General features: G+C 44.8%; 1 protein-coding gene across 1 annotated transcript in view; it reads right to left on the minus strand.

Moving 5' to 3' along the window:
* The window catches only part of SUCLG2 (succinate-CoA ligase GDP-forming subunit beta), a 184222-nt gene extending 166332 nt beyond the window's left edge, over positions 1 to 17890 (minus strand). Inside the window, exon 1 of the mRNA XM_056854899.1 lies at positions 17754 to 17890. Within this exon, the coding sequence (XP_056710877.1) occupies positions 17754 to 17835 (82 nt within the window). The 5' untranslated portion in view covers positions 17836 to 17890. The remainder of the gene's footprint in view (positions 1 to 17753) is intronic.
* Between the last annotated feature and the right edge of the window lie 1667 nt (positions 17891 to 19557).

Raw genomic sequence — 19557 nt, forward strand, 5'->3', positions numbered from 1 at the left:
AAAACTATACAATCTGATAATATCAAACCACAATGATTATTTTTAGGTAAAAGGTAAAGGTAGTCCCCTGTGCAAGCACCAGGTCATTACTGACCCATGGGGTAATGTACCGACATTTACTAGGCAGAACTAAAGTGGTTTGCCATTGCCTTCCCCAGTCTACACTTTACCCCTCAGCATTTTACCGACCTCAGAAGGATGGAAGGCTGAGTCAACCTTCAGCAGGCTACCTGAAACCAACTTCCGTCAGGATCAAACTCAAGTCATGAGCAGAGCTTTGACTGCAGTACTGCAGCTTACAACTCTGCACCACGGGGCTCACTGATTATTTTTTACATCTTGTCAATAAATGTCAAAATAAGCTCACATCCCTCACTGTACTGTTTTGATTGATTTGCACTTCCTATGCACTGACAGCAAGGAAACAGCTACAATCAAAGTTCTCGGACTTTTTAAATTTTAAGACAATGAACTAGAATACCAGACTAATCCTATACCAGCAAGGTTGAGTAGTAGATTAAATACAGTGGGTCCAACCAGTTTTTTCAATTGTGTGTGCTCAATACCCTTCCTTACCATAGCCACCTTCCCACATTACTTTGGTCCCTGCAGATTCCATGAACCCCAGCATAGTATTTTTAGAAGTCCTTATTCCTTTTTCACCAGCTGAAAATCTGGCTGGATCCAACCCAGTACCTAGAGAGGGCAGGACAGATAGCAAGCCATTATCCTGTCCTTCTGTTGTCCTATGACATTCACCAGTCCATCAAGTTTTTTTTATATGAGGTTTTTATATGGATCACTCACAGAGAGATAAAAGGCACTCACTTACTCACCACTGTTCCAGAACAATCTTTAATTATAGTTATATTGTACATTTCTATTTGAAACATTTTTATGCTGCCTTTCCACCCGATCTGCCCAGTCAGGGATCTTTGGAGGCCAAGTTGGTTTGTGGCAAAGGGCCTTTCGGTAAGTGACCCTGTGTTCATTGCTGACAGCCCATTGAGTTTAGACTATCCCCAAGCTCGATGACCTGGCATTAATGAATACTATTTCCTCTGAAGGAAGGACTCCAGCAGGTTCATCCTAGAAAATCAGCATGACTGAATTTGCAGCAATAATACAACAACCAATCACTCCAGAGAATGTTTACATACTTTTCTTTAAAGATGGTTCGGTATTTCTTTTCAACCTTTAGTTTAATACAGCTGTCCTGGTCCAGACTGATCTTTGCTCCCATGCTTCTTCATGAGGTACTTCCACCACTCTGGCACAACATATACACACATCACTCAAAGTGGTTATCTTCACAGAGTGGACCTCATCAGGGTAATGCTACTGCAGTCGACTTGCTTGTGGGATTCCTAGAGGCACCTGGTTGGCCACTGTGTGAACAGACTGCAGGACTCGATGGGCCTTGGTCTGATCCAGCAGGGCTTTTCTTACGTTCTTAAGGAGCCACCAGGTAGAATGTTGGACTAGAAATGAGTATTATGGGATGCCTGCATTCCATAATGCTCATTGGATGATCTTGGGCCAGTCAATTACTGTCACCTAGCATGCCTCACAGGGTGGCTGTGAAGATAAAGTAGAGGGAAGAATCATGTATGTCACCATGAGCTCGTTGGAGGAAAGGGAGAATCAAAATTCATTAAATAAATACATTTACCAGCAAGTATCACTGATGTAGAGTCAAAACAGAAAAACATGGAACATGACAATATTACGTCATACCGTGGTTGTTTGTGTATGCTGAACCAGAACTATAGAGATCTGCCACAAAGAAGCAGCTGGTGTATGGGTTTAAAAACATCTAGGCCAACTCTAAGTGACAATAAAAGTGTATTAACTGTTTGTTAAACTAGTATTCATGCAAACCTGTGCAGTGTTTCCCACAAGCTAATACAGAATATTTTCTCATTCTGTGCATTACAACAGGAATAGTTTCTTTCAACTTATCTTCAGCTGCATACCTTATTTTTACAGTTGGAAAATGATAAAATACATAATGATCAGGAATAAATAAGGACAAATAATTTCATAGCCATGTTGTTTGTAACAAGATTTTGCTCTTTATCATGTTTATGTCTTAGAAATGTTGCCTTCTGCCAAAGCCTCCAATCAGACTTCTCAATTTTTTAACAAAGCTAGGATTAAAGAATTGATTCTGTGACGTATGCCCACTATGAAATTCAGTACTTATTTCTAGTGATATTTTGTTTGTATTTTTTTCTGTCTTCAGCCCTACTTCTACGCAGCAATTTCGGTAATTTGATCAAAAATCCAACACAGAAAACAGTAACTCAGCACAACATTAGTGTCAAACATCAGAAATGAGATTTTGATTTGCTAGCCCCCTATCCATTACTCATATTACTATAAATCTATTTGATTCAAAGACGTTTGGTGGCAGAGAAGGGTTATAAAATAACTAAAGGCAAGCTAAAGCTCACTATTCACTGGCATTCTCAGTGAAACTTTCCAGAAGTAAAAATAGATTGTTTTGAATGCTTTCCTCTCTTTTTTTGTTGGTCTTAAATCTACAAATTTCCTTAGCATCTTACTAAGATTTGCTACAACTAAATTTAAGTTAATAAATTTATTTGAATACTGCACATTACCTTGAGCATAAAGGGATCTTGTGTAAAATGCAGCAATTTAAGGAGGCCTGGCCAACTAAGAAAGAGTCAGTGTGGTGTAGTGGTTAAGAGCAGGGAACTCTCATCTGGAGAACTGGGTTTGATTCCCCACTCCTTCATATGATTGGCGGACTCTAATCTGGTGAACTGGATTGGTTTCCCCACTCCTACACAGGAAGCCAGCTGGGTGACCTTGGGCAAGTTACAGCTCTGTTAGAACTCTCTCAGCCCCACCTTCCTCACAGGGTGTTTGTTGTTTGGGAGAGGAAGAGAAGATGATTATAAGATGGTTTGAGACTCCTTAAAGGTAGAGAAAATTGGGATATTCAAACCCTTCTTCTCTTCTAAGAGCCACTATAGAGACCTGAATAAATCTCTGTTCAACTACAGCTATGCATTTGTTGGTGGCCTTGGCCAAGCCACTGGATTACACTTCATTTATACCAACTTCCTTGACTGCTAATACACTGCAAACCAAATTCAAGGTGCTGGTTTTGCCCTGTGAAGTCCTAAATCATAGAATCATAGAGTTGGAAGGGACCACCAGGGTCATCTAGTCCAACCCCCTGCCCAATGCAGGAAACTAACAACTACCTCCCCCCTACATCCCCCCAGTGACCCCAACCCTCCCCCACCATGCAGGATCCCACAATCAAAGCACTCCCGACAGATGGCCATCCAGCCTCTGCTTAAAGACCTCTAAAGATGGGGTCTCCACCACCCTCCGAGGCAGCACATTCCACCATCGAACAGCCCTCACCGTCAGGAGGTTCTTCCTAGTGTTTAGGTGGAATCGCTTTTCTATTAGTTTAAATCCATTACTCCGTGTCCTAATCTCTGGAGCAGCAGAGAAAAAGCTAGTTCCCTCATCAACATGACATCTCTTCAAATATTTAAACATGGCTATCATGTCTCCCTTCAACCTTCTCTTCTCCAAACTAAACAAACCCAACTCCTTAAGTCTCTCCTCATAGGGCATGGATTCCAGACCTTTGACCATTCTGGTCGCCCTCCTCTGGACACGCTCCAACTTGTCAACATCCTTCTTAAATTGTGGAGCCCAAAACTGGACACAGTATTCCAAGTGAGGTCTGACCAATGCAGAATACAGTGGTAGTATTACTTCCCTTGATCTAGACACAATACTCCTATTGATGCAGCCCAGAATTGCATTCGCCTTCTTAGCTGCCATATCACACTGTTGACTCATGTTCAGTTTGTGGTCCGCTAAGACTCCCAAATCTCTTTCACATGGACTATTGTCAAGCCAACTCTCTCCCATCCTGTACCTGTACCTTATGTTGTTTCTGCCTAGGTGAAGAACCTTACACTTCTCCCTATTGAAATCCACTTTATTACTTATGGCCCAGCTCTCCAGTCTATCGAGGTCATTCTGAACTCTGACCCTACCCTCTGGGGTATTAACTACCTTTCCTAACTTGGTGTCATCTGCAAATTTGATTAGCATGCTCTCTACTCCATCATCCAAGTCATTTATAAAAATATTAAATAGTACCAGTCCCACGACAGACCCCTGTGGCACCCCACTGGTCACTCCTCTCCAGGATGAAGTTGTGCCATTAATGAGCACCCTTTGGGTTCAGTTGGTCAACCAATTACCAATCCAACTAACTGTAGCAGTGTCCAGCCCACATTTTACTAGCTTTGTTTCAAGAAGATCATGGGGGACTTTATCAAAGGCTTTACCTAAATCAAGGTACACTACATCTACAGCATTCCCTTCATCTACCATACTTGTCACTCTTTCAGAAAAAGATATGAGATTAGTTTGGCATGACCTGTTTTTGAGAAACCCATGTTGACTGTCAGTGAGCACGGCATTTCTTTCTAAGTGCTTACAGACCATCTGTTTAATTATCTGCTCTAGTATTTTACCTGGTATTGATGTCAGGCTGACTGGGTGATAATTGTTTGGGATTTCTTTTTCCCCCTTTTTAAAGATGGGGACCACATTTGCCCTCCTCCAGTCTGCTGGAACTTCTCCTATTCTCCATGAATTCTCAAAGATTATTGCCAGTGGTTCTGAAATCACTTCAGCCAGTTCTTTTAACACCCTTGGATGCAGTTAGTCCAGCCCCGGAGACTTGAATTCAATGAGAGTAGCCAGGTATTCCCGTACTATCTCAGTGTCTATAAATAGTTTGAGTTGATAGAATCTGGAGGAGTGTTCTCTCCTATACAAATCTCCCTATGCTAGAAGATCTGTGATAGGCCTGTTCCACTTTTGAGGATGCAATCTTGGCATCCACTAAGGGCAAAGCCCCTGAGTAAATACTTATGTTGAATTTTACTGCCATTTGTATTTTTTTTAATTCCTAGAAACTTTATTGGGAACCAACTTTGGCTGAAGAGCAGGATACAGAATATAAATAAAGCTGTATGTAGGTCACTTTCATATTAAGTAACAACAAGAAGGAAGTTCGTGCATTATGAACAGACTATTATTATATTATCATATAAGGTTTATTAAATAAATTTAGAAAAATACACATCTTGTTCAAGATTGCAGGCTGACCAATGGAACAAAGAAAAAGTGACAACATGCAGTCTTCTATTCCTACACTAGGCACTAATTTAGGAAAGGCTAGCTTTAGTTGAAGTTGCAGTAGTTCATCATTACTTTAGATCTCTCACTTGGGACTTCTCTCCACTGCCCTGTGCCTTGTGGACAAGATGGAGTCCCTAGGTGAAAGTTTAGTCCATCATGGCTTATTCCCACCCAAACAGCTGTCCAAAATGGACGAGAGTTCTTCCTCATGTCCTGAGTTTAAATACCCTCCATCTTTCTCCACCCCACATTGGGATGACCTTCCTGTCCCTAAGGAACGAGCCTTGGCTACTTACCGTGAAGGCTTCTTCTGCTCAGAGGGACGAAGGACATCTGTAGAATGGGTGTTTTCCGTTCCTCGTTCTCCGGGAGGCAGGACTCAAAACTCAACTTCCTGTCCCTTGAGGGAAACGCCCCTCCTTTCAGTTTAAAGACTTTCCGAGTAAATACATTTCAAGTTGGATAGGTAAACATAAATATTAAAGATGGAGGATAACCACCTGAATAACGACAGAAACTAAGAACGTGCAACTATCTAAGAACGTGCAACTATCACAGGGTTTAGGAGGAGACCCTGTAGTGTAGAGCATTAAGGAACTGTCTGCTAACTTCCAATCGAGTTGATAGGACGTCTGGGTGGGCCAGATGTCCTTCGTCCCTCTGAGCAGAAGAAGCCTTCACGGTAAGTAGCCAAGGCTCGTTCTCGCTCAGAGGGAGAAGGACATCTGTAGAATGGGACATACAAGAGCTGTCCCGGCCCGGGTAGGGTTTAGACGTCCTGGAGTATACTTTGTAAGATGCGCCTGCCGAAGGCGGCGTCCGCAGAGGCATATACGTTTAACTTATAGTGGCGCACGAATGTGGAAATGGAGGACCAGGTCGCGGCCTTGCATATTTCCTCCAGTGGGGCTCCTCTATCGAAGGCGGTGGAGGTGGCCGCGCTCCTGACTGAGTGGGCTGTGACCCCTGAAGGAATGGGAAGGTTGCTTTCTCTGTATGCCTGTGAGATGCAATGTGTGATGGTTCTGCTGATGGATGCCCTAGACATAGGTTTGCCCTTGTTAGGGGCTGTGAGATTAATGAATAGTGAATCAGAGTTTCTGATTGCTTTCGTGCGTTCTATGTATATATGGAGGGCTCTTCTAAGGTCTAGGGAGTGCCAGGCCTTTTCCGTTATGGTCTTAGGTTTAGGACAGAAGGAAGGCAAGACTAGCTCTTGCTCCCTGTGAAACTGACTGTTGCGTTTTGGGATAAAGGAAGGATCTGGTCTAAGGACTACTTTGTCCTTGTGGAAAATGCAAAGGTTTGGTCTAACTGACAGGGCCCCCAGCTCTGATACTCGGCGGGCCGAAGTGACCGCTGTTAGGAATAGGGTTTTCATGCGTAGCCACTTTAGACCTATCTGAGTGAGTGGTTCAAATGGTGGTTTAGTGAGGGCCGTGAGGACGGTATGGAGGCTCCATGAGGGGAATCTGTGTTTGACTGGAGGTGAGGCAAGGCTGACCCCTCGCAGGAAGGACTTAATGTGGGGATGTTTGTTTAGAGAATATCCGGAAACTTTTGGAACTATAGTTGCGATGGCTGCTAATTGTCTGCGGAGAGTGGATGGCGCCAGACCCTGAACGCGACCGTCCTGGAGAAAGGCTAGAATGCCGACTGCGCGTGGTTTCAGGGGGTTTCGGTGTTTCCGTCTACACCAGCGAGCGAAGGCTTTCCATGTGGTGTTGTAAATCCGTTGGGTAGATGGCCGTCTGGCCGCAAGAATGGTGGACACGATCTCGGGGTTGTAACCCTTGTCTAACAGTCTGCTCCGTTCAATAGCCATGCGGTTAATTGAAACCAATTCGGGTCCGGGTGGCAAATCGGGCCCTGTATCAGAAGGTCTGGTCTGTCCGGGAGCCTCCAGTGGTTGTGTCTGGACAGTTCTATCAGAGACGGGAACCATGGACGACGGGGCCAATGAGGAGTCACCATGATGACTGAGGCCTTGAGAAGCCGGACTCTCCTTAAGACTCTCGGGATGAGAGGGAGGGGGGGGAAGGCATACAGAAGACCCTGTGGCCAGGGGAGAGGAGGGCATCGATTTGTTCCGCCCCTGGTTGTTGGTACCTGGAGAAGTATCTCGGGAGCTGGTGATTGGTCTTGGAGGCGAAAAGGTCTACTAGTGGGGTGCCGAATCGGCGAGTGATGAGGGGAAAGACTTCTGGGTTGAGGGACCACTCGGCTTCGTCTAGGTGTTGCCTGCTGAGCCAGTCCGCCTGTATGTTCGTGGTTCCCCTGATGTGTTCTGCACATAGTGATGAGAGATGAGTTTCCGCCCATAGCAACACTGCTGTGGCTTCCCGGTGGAGAGCCGATGACCTGGAGCCTCCTTGCTTGTTCAAGTAAGCTTTTGCGCTCACATTGTCTGTTCTGATCATCAGGTCCTTGCCCACCAGTTGTTTTTGGAAATGTTGCAAGGCTTTGAATATAGCTCTGGTTTCCAGTATGTTGATATGTAGCCTCTGCTCGGAGGGGTTCCACAACCCCTGCGCCGGTTGTCCAAGTAGAGTTGCACCCCATCCTAAGAGGGAGGCATCTGTGAACATCTGCAAAGGGGTGGGTCTGATGTATTGAAGACCCTTGGAAAGATTGTTTGGTTGTGTCCACCAGATGAGACTGGACCTGGCCGCCTTTGATAGGATTAGGTACCTGTCCCTTTTCTGGATGATGTGCTTCTGATGGGCTCTGAGGAACCGCTGGAGAGGTCTTGCTTTGAGGCGAGCCCATTGCACAGCTGGTATGCAGGAAATCATGTGGCCCTGTAACTTCGCCAGGGTCATGAGGCTTACGGTTCTGGATTTGAAGGCAGATTTGGCCATGGAGTGTATTTTGAGAATCTTGTCCTCTGGTAAGATGAGAGCGTTGATTGTCGTGTCTATGTAGACCCCTAGGTGACGGAGTCTTTGAGTGGGATCTAGATGGCTCTTCTTGAAGTTTATCATGAATCCGTGAGTTTCTAGGGATTCCAGTACCCTTTGCGTGTGCAGTGAGCTTTGCTCGGTGGATGAAGCGCAAATAAGTACGTCGTCCAGATATGGATGTAGACGTATTCCTTCTTTTCGTAGCAGTGCCACCACTGTCACCAGCACCTTGGAGAAGACTCGTGGGGCTGAAGACAGACCGAAGGGGAGCGCCCAGAACTGGTAGTGATGACCTTGATACTGGAACCTTAGAAATCTTCTGTGTTGAGGGTGAATTAAGATATGAAGGTAGGCTTCTGTCAGATCTATAGAGGTGAGGAAGTCTCCCGGTCTTAGGGCCTCCGCGATGGATTTCAGGGTTTCCATCCTGAAGCGCTTTTTGAGAACGTGCCTGTTTAGGTGTTTGAGGTCTAGTATGGCACGCCATCCGCCGTCTCTCTTGGGCACGGTAAAGAAGATTGAGTAGATTCCCAAGGAGCGTTCCAATGGTGGGACCGGTTCTATGGCCTTGATAAGTTGAAGGTGTAGGATGGCCTGGGAGGTCCTGTGTTGTTTGTCCCTGTTCTTGGAGGTCGGTGAAACTCTCATCCGATCTGACGGAGGTCTGAAAAATTCGATTTGATAGCCTTGACGTATTAGCCGAAGCACCCAAGGGTCTGGCTGGGAGGCTTCCCACTGAGGGTAAAATAGAGTGAGTCTGCCCCCCACCGGAGGTGGGTTGGAGTCACTGTTTGCCTTGGCGAGCAGTCTTGTCTCCTTTTTCCCCTTGGAAGTTGGAGAATCTGTTGGATCTAGAGAATCGACCTGTTCTTCGAAAGGAGCCACGGTTGGAACTCCAATTGCCTCTTCTCTGTTCTGGTCTGAACCGCTGGAGGGTATGGTAGGGTCGAAAGGATGTGTTAGATGAGAAACCTTTGGGGTCCTTGCGTAGACTCTTGGGAAGCATCTTCTTTCTGTCCCTGGTTTCCACCAGGATGGAGTCCAGTTTATCTCCGAAAAGCCTCTTCCCTTGGTAAGGATATCCCATGAGGACTGATTTAGATCTGTGCTCTGTCTGCCAAGGTCGAAGCCAAAGCGCCCTTCTAGCGGAAGAGGCGGTAGCCATGGCTCTAGCAGCGAATGTCATCGTATCTAGAGTAGAGTCTGCCAGGAAGGACACAGCTCTCAGAATTCTTGACAATCCCTCCTGGGCATTTTTCTCCTCTGCCGGAATAAGTTGAGCTAGCTTGCGAGTCCATATGATGGCCGCTCTGGAAACCAGGGCCGATGTTATGGAGGAGCTTATGGCTAGAGCAGACGCCTGATGAGACTTCTTACATGCTAATTCCGTCTTCCTATCAGCTGGGTCTCTGATCATCACTAAACCCTCCTCAGTGACCAGATCTGAAGAGTGTAGAGCTGTAACTGGTGACTCCACTAAAGGGACCTGTAGCAGATCAGCTGTGCTATTGGCTATAGAGTATAACTTTCTAGTGGCTAGGGGGACCTGTTTGGTTGCCATCGGTTTGTCCCATTCTGCCTTTAGTAAGGACAGGAAATAGTCTGGGACAGGGACTGTCCTGTCTGGGGCTTCATGCATATGGAAAAATTCCTTGGATCCTCTCTTTTGCTGCTCTGATTGCTTATCAGGTTCTGCTGAGAGGTCCAACGCTGCAAGCGTCTTAGTTATTAACAGGGGAAATTCCTCAGTATTAAAGATTCTATTTTGTTTTGGTTGGTCAGGGATCTCCTCGCCCTCTGAAGAGAACTCGCCCTCCTCTTTGTCACTCCCTTCGTCTTCAGAAGAAAAAGGGGAGGTGGTCTGTTGCAAGACATTGTCCTGAGTAGCAACAGTGGTCCTACGTCCCTTCCCTATTAATTGACTGGAGTAAGGATCCAGTGTTTGAGCTCTGGATCTCTCCTCTGGTCTGGGTGCAGAGTGCCCAGCCATGATGGATGGAGGTGGGGAGGCTATTTGTGCTGCTCTGATGCCTTCAGTGAGGGCTTCCTTAAATAAGGTAGAGAGCTCTGCTTTTAGAAAGGAGAGGCCGCTAGTATCCAGCAGGGGGGGTGGGGGGAAGGTAGGATTCATTGGTAGAATGTTGCCAGAGGCGATTTGAGGCGAGACGCCGGGTATATTTTGAGGCGAGACGCCTGGGAGGGGAGGAGGCGAGACGCCCATGAGCGCGCTGGGATTGAGCAGGGGCGAGACGCCCTGGAGCATGGCGGTGGAAGGGACTGGCGAGACGCCGACCGCCTGGGTAATCCCCCGTGCGCTGAAGGAGGGAGGAGCGGCAGACGCCGCTGAATGTTCCCCGGTTCCAAACATGGAGAGGGGAGGGGCGATAGCCGCGCCGTAATCGCTAGTAGCGGTTTGAATATCGGCGGCGCGTGCTACAAAACCCGAAGCGGCGTGTGCTGCTGTTTCTCCCCCGCCCGTCTGGTCGGCTCGTATTTTTGGGGCGGCCTGCGGGGCGGGCGCCGCCGCGTCTTTCCCTTTGTTCCCGCTTGTAGGCGCGGTGGAAGAAGGAGAGGTGCGATCGGCTTTAGGCAGGCGTTTAGCTTTGCCAGTTTTAGAGTTGCCGGTCCGCTTCCTCTTTCCCGCTCCGGGGCCCCCTTTTTGCTTACCCTTAGCCTCGAAGGTATAGCTGCAGGATGGCTGCTCCTGCGAAGTTTGAGTGGGCTGCAAAAGACCCGGGTCCAGATCCCCCGGGACTATGAAGGGATCGGGCTGCTTGTCCGCCATCTTGGAATGGCGGGAAGGCAGGTATCCTAATGTAGGTTAAATTTAGGACAGAATTAGGGATAGATAATTAGTAGTAGATAAGTGATTATAGTAGTAGAATAGGAAGAAGAGGAAGAAGAAGAAGAGGAAGTAATCAGATTATTTTCTATTATCTAGTAGGTCTGCGCAGAGCTGCGACTCTAGGCTGCTCTCCCGACGAGGCAGGAAACAAAAACTGAAAGGAGGGGCGTTTCCCTCAAGGGACAGGAAGTTGAGTTTTGAGTCCTGCCTCCCGGAGAACGAGGAACGGAAAACACCCATTCTACAGATGTCCTTCTCCCTCTGAGCGAGAAGTTTGCCTTCTACCACTGTAGTCTTCTCAGATTTATGTCTCTAGGTGTGACTTATTCACAGGGTATGAGGTAGTAAGCCATCAGCATATCTAAGAGCTTCTGCCAGCTACTAGTCTGCAGCTGGGCTCCTGTCCATGGGCAGAGAACAGTTACGATAACTGAAATTTTTGGGTGAATTCTTAGGTGGAGGGCACTTCTCCACTGCATAAAAAGTAATATATGAATAGCAATGTATGTGCTTCCCTCCACTATCGAAAACATGTGGCAGCTTGTTCCTCTTTCTGGGTAGCAGGACAGATCGAGCCCAGGAGAAAAGAGCAGAGGTGTGGCAAGTACTGAGAAACTAGACCTTCAGGAAGAGGCCCAGAAGAAGACAGCTATGACGCACCCCCCTTCCAACCACTTTAATATCCCACTCACTCAGCCCGGCCGTATATGCTGAGGGGAAAAGGCGTTGGCCTGAGTATATTTGTGAGCAGAATTATTTTCCTTCTTCTCCTCGTCCCACACCCGTGTTTACCTCAATGAGAAATAGGAGACAAGAGGCTTTTCAACTTAAACAGAGAAAAGAGGGAAGTTTATTTAACAGAACTCACAGAAATAGGTTTTCAAGGAAAAGGCAGAATATTTTGGAGGGAAAACTCAGAGTTAGATTGATACAAGCAAGCTTGCTTTAGAGATATAGCTTAGATGTTCCCTTTACTCAAGTTACTTTCAGTTCTCAGTTCTCAAGCTTAGTTCTACCTCACAGAACTATTATTCAGGCGTTCGGCTTTCAAAACTGCCCTACAGCTTCAGACTCTCACTCTGTCCCCAGCCTAGTTCTCTCTGACTACCCCCACCTTAGTGGTTGTAAACCTCCACACCTTCCTGCTACTGGAATAGCTCCACCTCAGAGACTAATTCCCCTTGTGACCTGAGAATGGGCCCTCTCTAACCCAGTTCTCACTCCTGTCACTCCCACAGGTTGTGTGTGTCAATAGCTTTGGCTTTCACAGAACCCCTCAGGTTCAGAGTATAATCTCGCTTCTTCTTCGTCTCCTCACCCAGCTCTGAATGCTCTCTGTCTCTCAGAGCTCAAGAGTGTCAACTCTCTGGCTCTGCCCACTCTTGGCCTGTCAGCTCTTGCTGCTGGTTAACCCCTTATCCATCACAACAGCATAGGAGAAGACAGTGATGAGAATGTAGACTTATTCTGGGAGGGAAGCAAGAAGTCCCGCTTTCAATCCCAAGCATCTCCAACTGGGGAACAGGTAATGTAAAAACCTCTACCTAAGACCCAGGAGAGCTGCTGACCATCAAGAGTAGACAAGACTGGCTAAGAGTGATCTCACTCAGTATGGTACAGCTGAACGTGCTCAAAATCTGAACACATAATAAGATTATGTTCTCATGACACCAAGAAGCACCTTCCAGAGTCCCTCAGTACATCAAAGAAGTGAAAGGAAGTTTGATGTTACTCTTTGCAAGGAAGAAGGGCTACCAATATTAAATACATCTGCTTGCAAATGTAGCTGTTTATTTAGAGGCAGTGAAAATTCACACCGATACTGCTATTTTTAGACTCCATCCCATCTGTCTCCTCTGAAGTTCAGCCTCATATTCGACACAGACAATAAAACCAAAGCAAATATTAATGATACATTATGGTTGTTCCCTCATATTGGAATTGCATAAATAGGCGCTCAAATCCCCTGGCTTATTCAATGTTAAATATAGATATAAAAAGACAAATTTGTTTATTGTAAGTCTCCCTCATAAAGGAGATCAGGCATAACAGTGTTTTCAACATTGTACAGAATGTGTTTATCTTTATTTGTTGGATACTAACAGCATCTTGACTTGAAGCATAAAGTGACTTAATGTTGACTCATAAGCAGTGCCTTCTTGTAAAGCAGTTTCATCAGAGAATTGTTTAGCAATGTACAAAGCTAGAAATCCCTTGAGTTCAATCTTTTACTAGACAGAACTCCCTCTGAAGGCAAGTATTAATGGTATGACTTTAATTTTCTAGGCATCTGCTATGCTTTGTTTTGGGGAAAAAATAAAATCTACCAGCCACTTTAAGCTTGTTTACAAATCCTTTATGTTCTTTCCCCTTTCCCACTTTTTAGTGCATTTTTTACACGTTTCTCGCAAATCAAGGGATTTTTGTTGTTCTTTCTTCCTTTCTTCCTTTCTTCCTTTCTTCTTCTTTCTTTCTTTCTTTCTTTCTTTCTTTCTTTCTTTCTTTCTTTCTTGCCGTCAAGTCACAGCTGACTTATGGCGATCCCACAGGGTTTTCAAGGCAAGAGAGGTCCTTTGCCAATGCTTGCCTCTGCAACCCTGAACTTCCTTGGCAGTCTCCCATCCAAATACTAACCAGGGCCAACCCTGCTTAGCAGCCCAGATCTGACAACTCAGGGCATTAGTCAAATAATGTATTAAATACGGTAGATAGTAAGCAATAACTTAGCCACTTACTTCAACAAGGGTTAGATTTTAACCACCAAGCGTCTGGCTTTAAAATATGCCATCTTTTTCTTAGCTAAAAGTTCATGCTGCCACCCATACCACTTTCCCACAAAATTCCTATTACACATTTGTGTCACTGGCTAAATACAAAGTAATACTGGAAACAAGTTAACATTTCATAGTCCTTTAATCGTGACTAATCAGAGATGCTCTCCAAGCTAAAGGCCTCTTCTTCGTCAGACCTGTACACCCATCTTCCTCAAAATTCCCTCGCTTTTCCTTTTTCATCACCAACTATATTACCATGATGTCTGCATCTGACTGAATAAAAAGTTTTAAAAGGTAAAGGTCCCCTGTGCAAGCACTGGGTCATTCCTGACCCATGGGGTGACGTCACATCCCGACGTTTTCTAGGCAGACTTTTGTTTACGGGGTGGTTTGCCAGTGCCTTCCCCAGTCATCTTCTCTTTACCCCCAGCAAGGTGGGTTTTAACCACAGTCCAAAATCATGATGAGTAACTAGTTTTAAATTCTTGTTTAAAGCTAACAATTTTAACTAACATTCTGACATTACACACCATATTTTTTATACTGGGATTCATGCAAAAAACCCTCTGATTAATCTACCAGATGTAAGTAACAAATTATGGCTTGAACAAAACCACTAGGTTTAGACCAGTGCTTGTTAATTTTTTTCATAAATGGCCTACAATTGGGGACGATCAGCAGTTCGGTTTGTAGATGCTACCAAATTATTCAGGATGGCGTAAACTAAAGCAGATTGCGAAGAGCAGTGTACAGTGATTACCGTTAGCATAAATAACTTTCAAAGGAAATTGGGTCAAATGGCCATTAGTCATGGCTGCTAGCCAAGATGACTAAAGTGAACTGCCATATTCGGAGGCAGTACATTTCTGAAGAGCAGTGCCACGAGGCAACATCATGGGAGTTCTGGGCCTCTATGCCCTGGTGGCCCTTCAGAGCAACTAACCGGCCACTGTGTGAAAGAGGATGCTAGACTAGATGGACCGCTGGTCTGATCCTGAAGGGCACCTCATGTTCATATGTATAACAATCCAAATGACAAGGATGCCAGTTCACTATATGCAAAGACATGAGAAACATCCCTTAATGTTTTATTTGAAATGTTGTAAGATTGTTACATTGGTCTTTGACAGCAAATAAAATTCAATTAATCAATCATCCCTTGATGTAGAAAAGAGCAAGAGTCCTGTAGCACCTTAAAGACTCACAAAATTTATGGCAGGGTATGAAGAAGTGAGCTGTGACTCACGAAAGCTCATACCCTGCCAGAAATTATGTTCGCGCAGTGCCAGCATGGTGTAGTGGTTAAGAGCGGTGGTTGGGAGCAGTGGACTTTGAACTGGAGAACTGGGTTTGATTCCCCACTCCTCCACATGAGCAGCGGACACTAATTGGGTGAAATGGATTTGTTTCCCCATTCCTCCACATGAAGCCAGCTGAGTAACCTTGGGTTAGTTGCACTCTCTCAGCTCCACCTACCTCACAGGGTATCTGTTGTGGGGAGGGGAACAGAAGGTGATTGTAAGCCGGTTTGAGTCTCCCTTAAGTGGTAGAGAAAGTCAGCATATAAAAACCAACTCTTCTTCTTCGTCTTTAAGGTGCTACTGGACTTTTGTTCTTTTCTACTGCTACAGACAAGACTAACACGGCTACCCATCGTGATCTATCCCTTGAAGTGCGAGGGCAGTAGAAGTTAAGCGAGAGATCATTTTTAAATGTGTTTCCCAGACTAAATTCCAGTTTCTTAAATAGACATGACAAATGATGGCCCAGACAAAAGAAAGGCTGATGTTAATTAACATCTCAGTGGAGCATGCAACCCATTTCATAGCTCCACAATTCCCTTTACACTAAATGACAAGTGTATTAAATAATCCAGTTAATTCGCTGAGCATTTGATGCACTTCAAGAAAACAAAGAGCATTACCACTGTGAGTGAGGGAAACATATTTTTGCAGATGAACACAGTGACCCAACAGTCAAGTTCAATAAATGAAGCATACACGTTTCCGTCACTGTATGTGAATGGCTAAGTTTATTTTTATACTTCTTTGCCTCCATGTTTCAAAAACCACTATAAATACACTATTTTTCTCCCTAAGTGAACAGCCTTGTAATCATATAAATATCATACTGCCGGGATCAATGACAATAACGTTAATAAATCATGGAAATGCCAAGCAGTGAGACCATTACAAATCCAGAGACTCATCTCTTTTTATTACCGCAGGCATATGATCTTAATAAACTAGCTCTCCTCCTGTCCCGTTTATAACTCTCACTTATAAAGTAGCGCATCACATCTTGAGTTAAAAAAGCAAGCTGCAGATATGGTACAAGGTCTCTTCTGGACTCAGCAACACACTTAAAGTGAGTCGATGACAGAAGAAAACAAGGGAGATTAAAAGCGATGGCTTCAGAGTCTCACAAAAGAGCATTTTCATTTTGTCCGCTGACAATACTGATCTGCTTCCGACCTCTATCTTACAGTAACAGGCGTTTGAGCAATGGGATGTTCCTGTGTGACACTCTAGTTGAAAGCCCATATGGAGCATGAGCGTCAATTCCTACCAGAAGCCTCTCTAAATCCACTGAAGTCAGTGGGCTTAGAAGGGTGTAACTGTTTAGGATTTCATTGTAAAGGGTCCATGCAGCAGATGTTAGCAAACAACTTTCTTTGCCTGTGAAGGCAATCCAATTATCCTAATCTGACTGTGGACTGCTGCCCACTAATGACAGTCTCATTTTCAGTGCTGGATTTGGCATCTTGGTTCTTGGGCGAAAACACACGGTCGCTTTAGCCTCTTTTATTCCCTGTTTCAGCCAGGATTCATCCAGGACTGAACGTACATTCGGCAAAAACACATGTGTTCGATCCTGGCTGAATCTTGGCTGAAACAGGGAATAAATGAGGCTAAAGCGACCATGCATTTTCGCCCATTAAATCATCTTTCTACTAGTGACATTGTATCCGACATGAGAAAAGGTCAACAACCATGCAAGCCAGTTCGACCTGCTGAGGCTGATGCAGAAGATGCTGAGGCTAATGCTATTGAAATACCATTGAATTCAAAGGGACCATTTGTGCAGGCAGGAGTCCCATATACTCAACAGAATGCACAAAGAATTCTCATGGGGCTGAGAGCCCTCAAACCATCTAACAGGACTTATCAGCCTAGTAACTAAGCACTGGCAATTGGCCATTCAGCTAAATAGCAATTCCTTCTGGCCAAGCTACAAACCAGCAACCCAGTTCAAGAAACCCTGTGCAACAGATATCAAGTCAAGTCAACTTTATTAATATGGTCTATTTGACCAGCCAGAAGTTAGTTGTGCAACAGATATGCATAACGATGGTACGGTACAGGTTTTCCCCCTTTCTGGAACACCCTGCCCCAGAATGTGGTGATGGCTGCCAACCTGGAAGGCTTTAAGAGAGGGGTGGACATGTTCATGGAGGATAGGGCTATCCATGGCTACTAGTCAAAATGAATACTAGTCATGATGCATACCTATTCTCTACAGTCTCAGAGGAGCATGCCTATTATATTAGAAACACAGGCAGGATAATGCTGCTGAAGCTGTCTTATTTGTGGGCTTCCTAGAGGCACCTGGTTGGTCACAGTGTGATCAGACTACTGGATTTGATGGGCCTTGGTCTGATCCAGCATGTCTTCACTTATGTTCTTATGGACCTTACCACAATTGTTTGCAAGGCTGGTTTTGCAAGCATTCACACACAACAAGGAAAGTTGCTGGATACAGTATATTTACATATTCTATTCTATTATAACCTGTTAAGAGCCTCAGGAATCAAGGGAGATAAAAATACCAATAAATGAATAAAATTGCAAATGAAACATTGCTCATTAGCTATAGATCACTTTTAATCTCTCGAGAATAAAAGGGCCCAGACTTAAAGGTGGAGCGCAGCACAGTGCATGCATTTACTGCAAAGCAATTTTAATTTTCCAGGCTGGTTTACAGCCACTGCAGATTTCATCCCATTACTAGCCCACTTACTTAGTCTCTTAGCAGCCTCCAGAGCATCGTTTGCAGTGTCAGCCACGAAGAATCTCTGAACTGCGACCCCATGATCAGCCATCAGTTTCTTGCTCTGGTATTCCTGCAGGTTTAGCCATCGTCTAGGGGTTACTTGAACAACCTAGAGAAACGAAATGGGGGAGGAAGAGGGGGGAAAGGCATAATGTTCATTATGAATAGTTCATGCAACTGTCAACTTGGCTATTAAGACTTCATGGTTGTGGTTACCGGCAACCAGCAACACACAAAACCGGGAAAAAAATATTAAATATTGTGCAGGTACCATCCTATCTGCATTTTAATGTGCCAACTATTCTGAAACCTAAGCAATATTTAAACGACACAAGTGTATCGACTTTTAAAATGACTCAAGTGTATGGAATACGTGCAGGGTTGCAACTCAACAGCACACCTGGATAAAATTCATTTTATCTTTACGGTTTTGCTTTTATATACCCCTGAACTGCAAAGGCATCACCAGGCTTCCATTGCGTCTGCGGTTGCATGCAGTTAAGTCCCAGTCACACCAGCAAGGTTTGCTCTGGAGAAACTGGGAGTTCATTTCAGTCTTAATAAACATTTACCTACTACGTTTTGTTCAGGTCTCAAATTTCAAATCAAACCCAAACAGCCAAGATATCTACAGGGCTTTCTTTTTCCAGATTAAAAAAAACAGTAATTCCAAACAGACTGTAATTAACATCTTTTAAAAATACGAAGAACTAGTATAATACAGCTGTAGATGTGTCATAGATAACCACAGGTGAACATCCAATGGAACATCCACAGGTGACCTAAGGCTAATCACTCAGTTGTGCCACTCTGTAGAATGAGACTGAAATCAGCATTCTTCCTAGTAGCTGCGAGAGATTAAAAACTGCAGCATACATTACAAACGCTGCACTAAAACATCAGCCACCATGCCTAGCAGGACTTTCATACAAGGAAATAAAAAACAGCAAGAGTACACAGATCCACCACTGTCACAAGAAGCAAGATTTAGCAAATGTATCCAGTTGCATATAGTAGCATGGCTAGAAATGCAATGATAACCCAACAGGGTTGCCAACTCAAGGTGGACAAATTCCAGGAGATTTTTGGGGGGTAGAGCCTGGGGACGGCAGCGTTTGGGGAGGGAGCTCAGTGGGGTATGATGCCATAGAGTTCACCCTGCAAAGTGACGGATCTCTGTTGTCTGGAGATTCTGGGAGCTCTCCAGGCCCCACCTGAAGGATGGCAGTGCTATAACCCAAATACTTCTTACTCTGGTGCCATGCTTCATAAAGGGAGCAGGAGAAGATCCAGAGGTAGTACCACAAGAGTACTGACCTATGCTCTGGTCTTTTTAAGACTGCAAAGATAAGCTTGGGCAGCTGTGATAACAGAGGACAAGCTGAACTTCTTACAATCCTGCATTAAGCAGGGGGTTGGACTAGAAGGCCTTTATTACCCCTTTCAACTCTATGATTCTATGATCTAACCTAGCATTACAAAACGTCAACAGCCTAGATTCCAGTAATATTGGGATTACTGCTGCTAGTGTTGCAGTCACTTTGGTTTTCACCTTGTCCACAAATTAAGACTTTACACTCTCAATGGTTTCTATCAATCCTGTGATTCGATATCAGTGATTTAAAAAATGAGTTTCTTTATTCAAAGGAAAGGTTTGTAAATCTGGCTTAATTTCAAACTTCGTCCAATATACAAAAAGGCCAAGTTGCCTAGGACTTAAACTGTGGGCCTTGGGCATGGATCTCACCTAGTCATTCCCATCCCTGAGTCA

Source organism: Euleptes europaea, chromosome 1, assembly GCF_029931775.1.
Source record: "Euleptes europaea isolate rEulEur1 chromosome 1, rEulEur1.hap1, whole genome shotgun sequence".
In the NCBI taxonomy this organism is placed as follows: Eukaryota; Metazoa; Chordata; class Lepidosauria; order Squamata; family Sphaerodactylidae; genus Euleptes; species Euleptes europaea.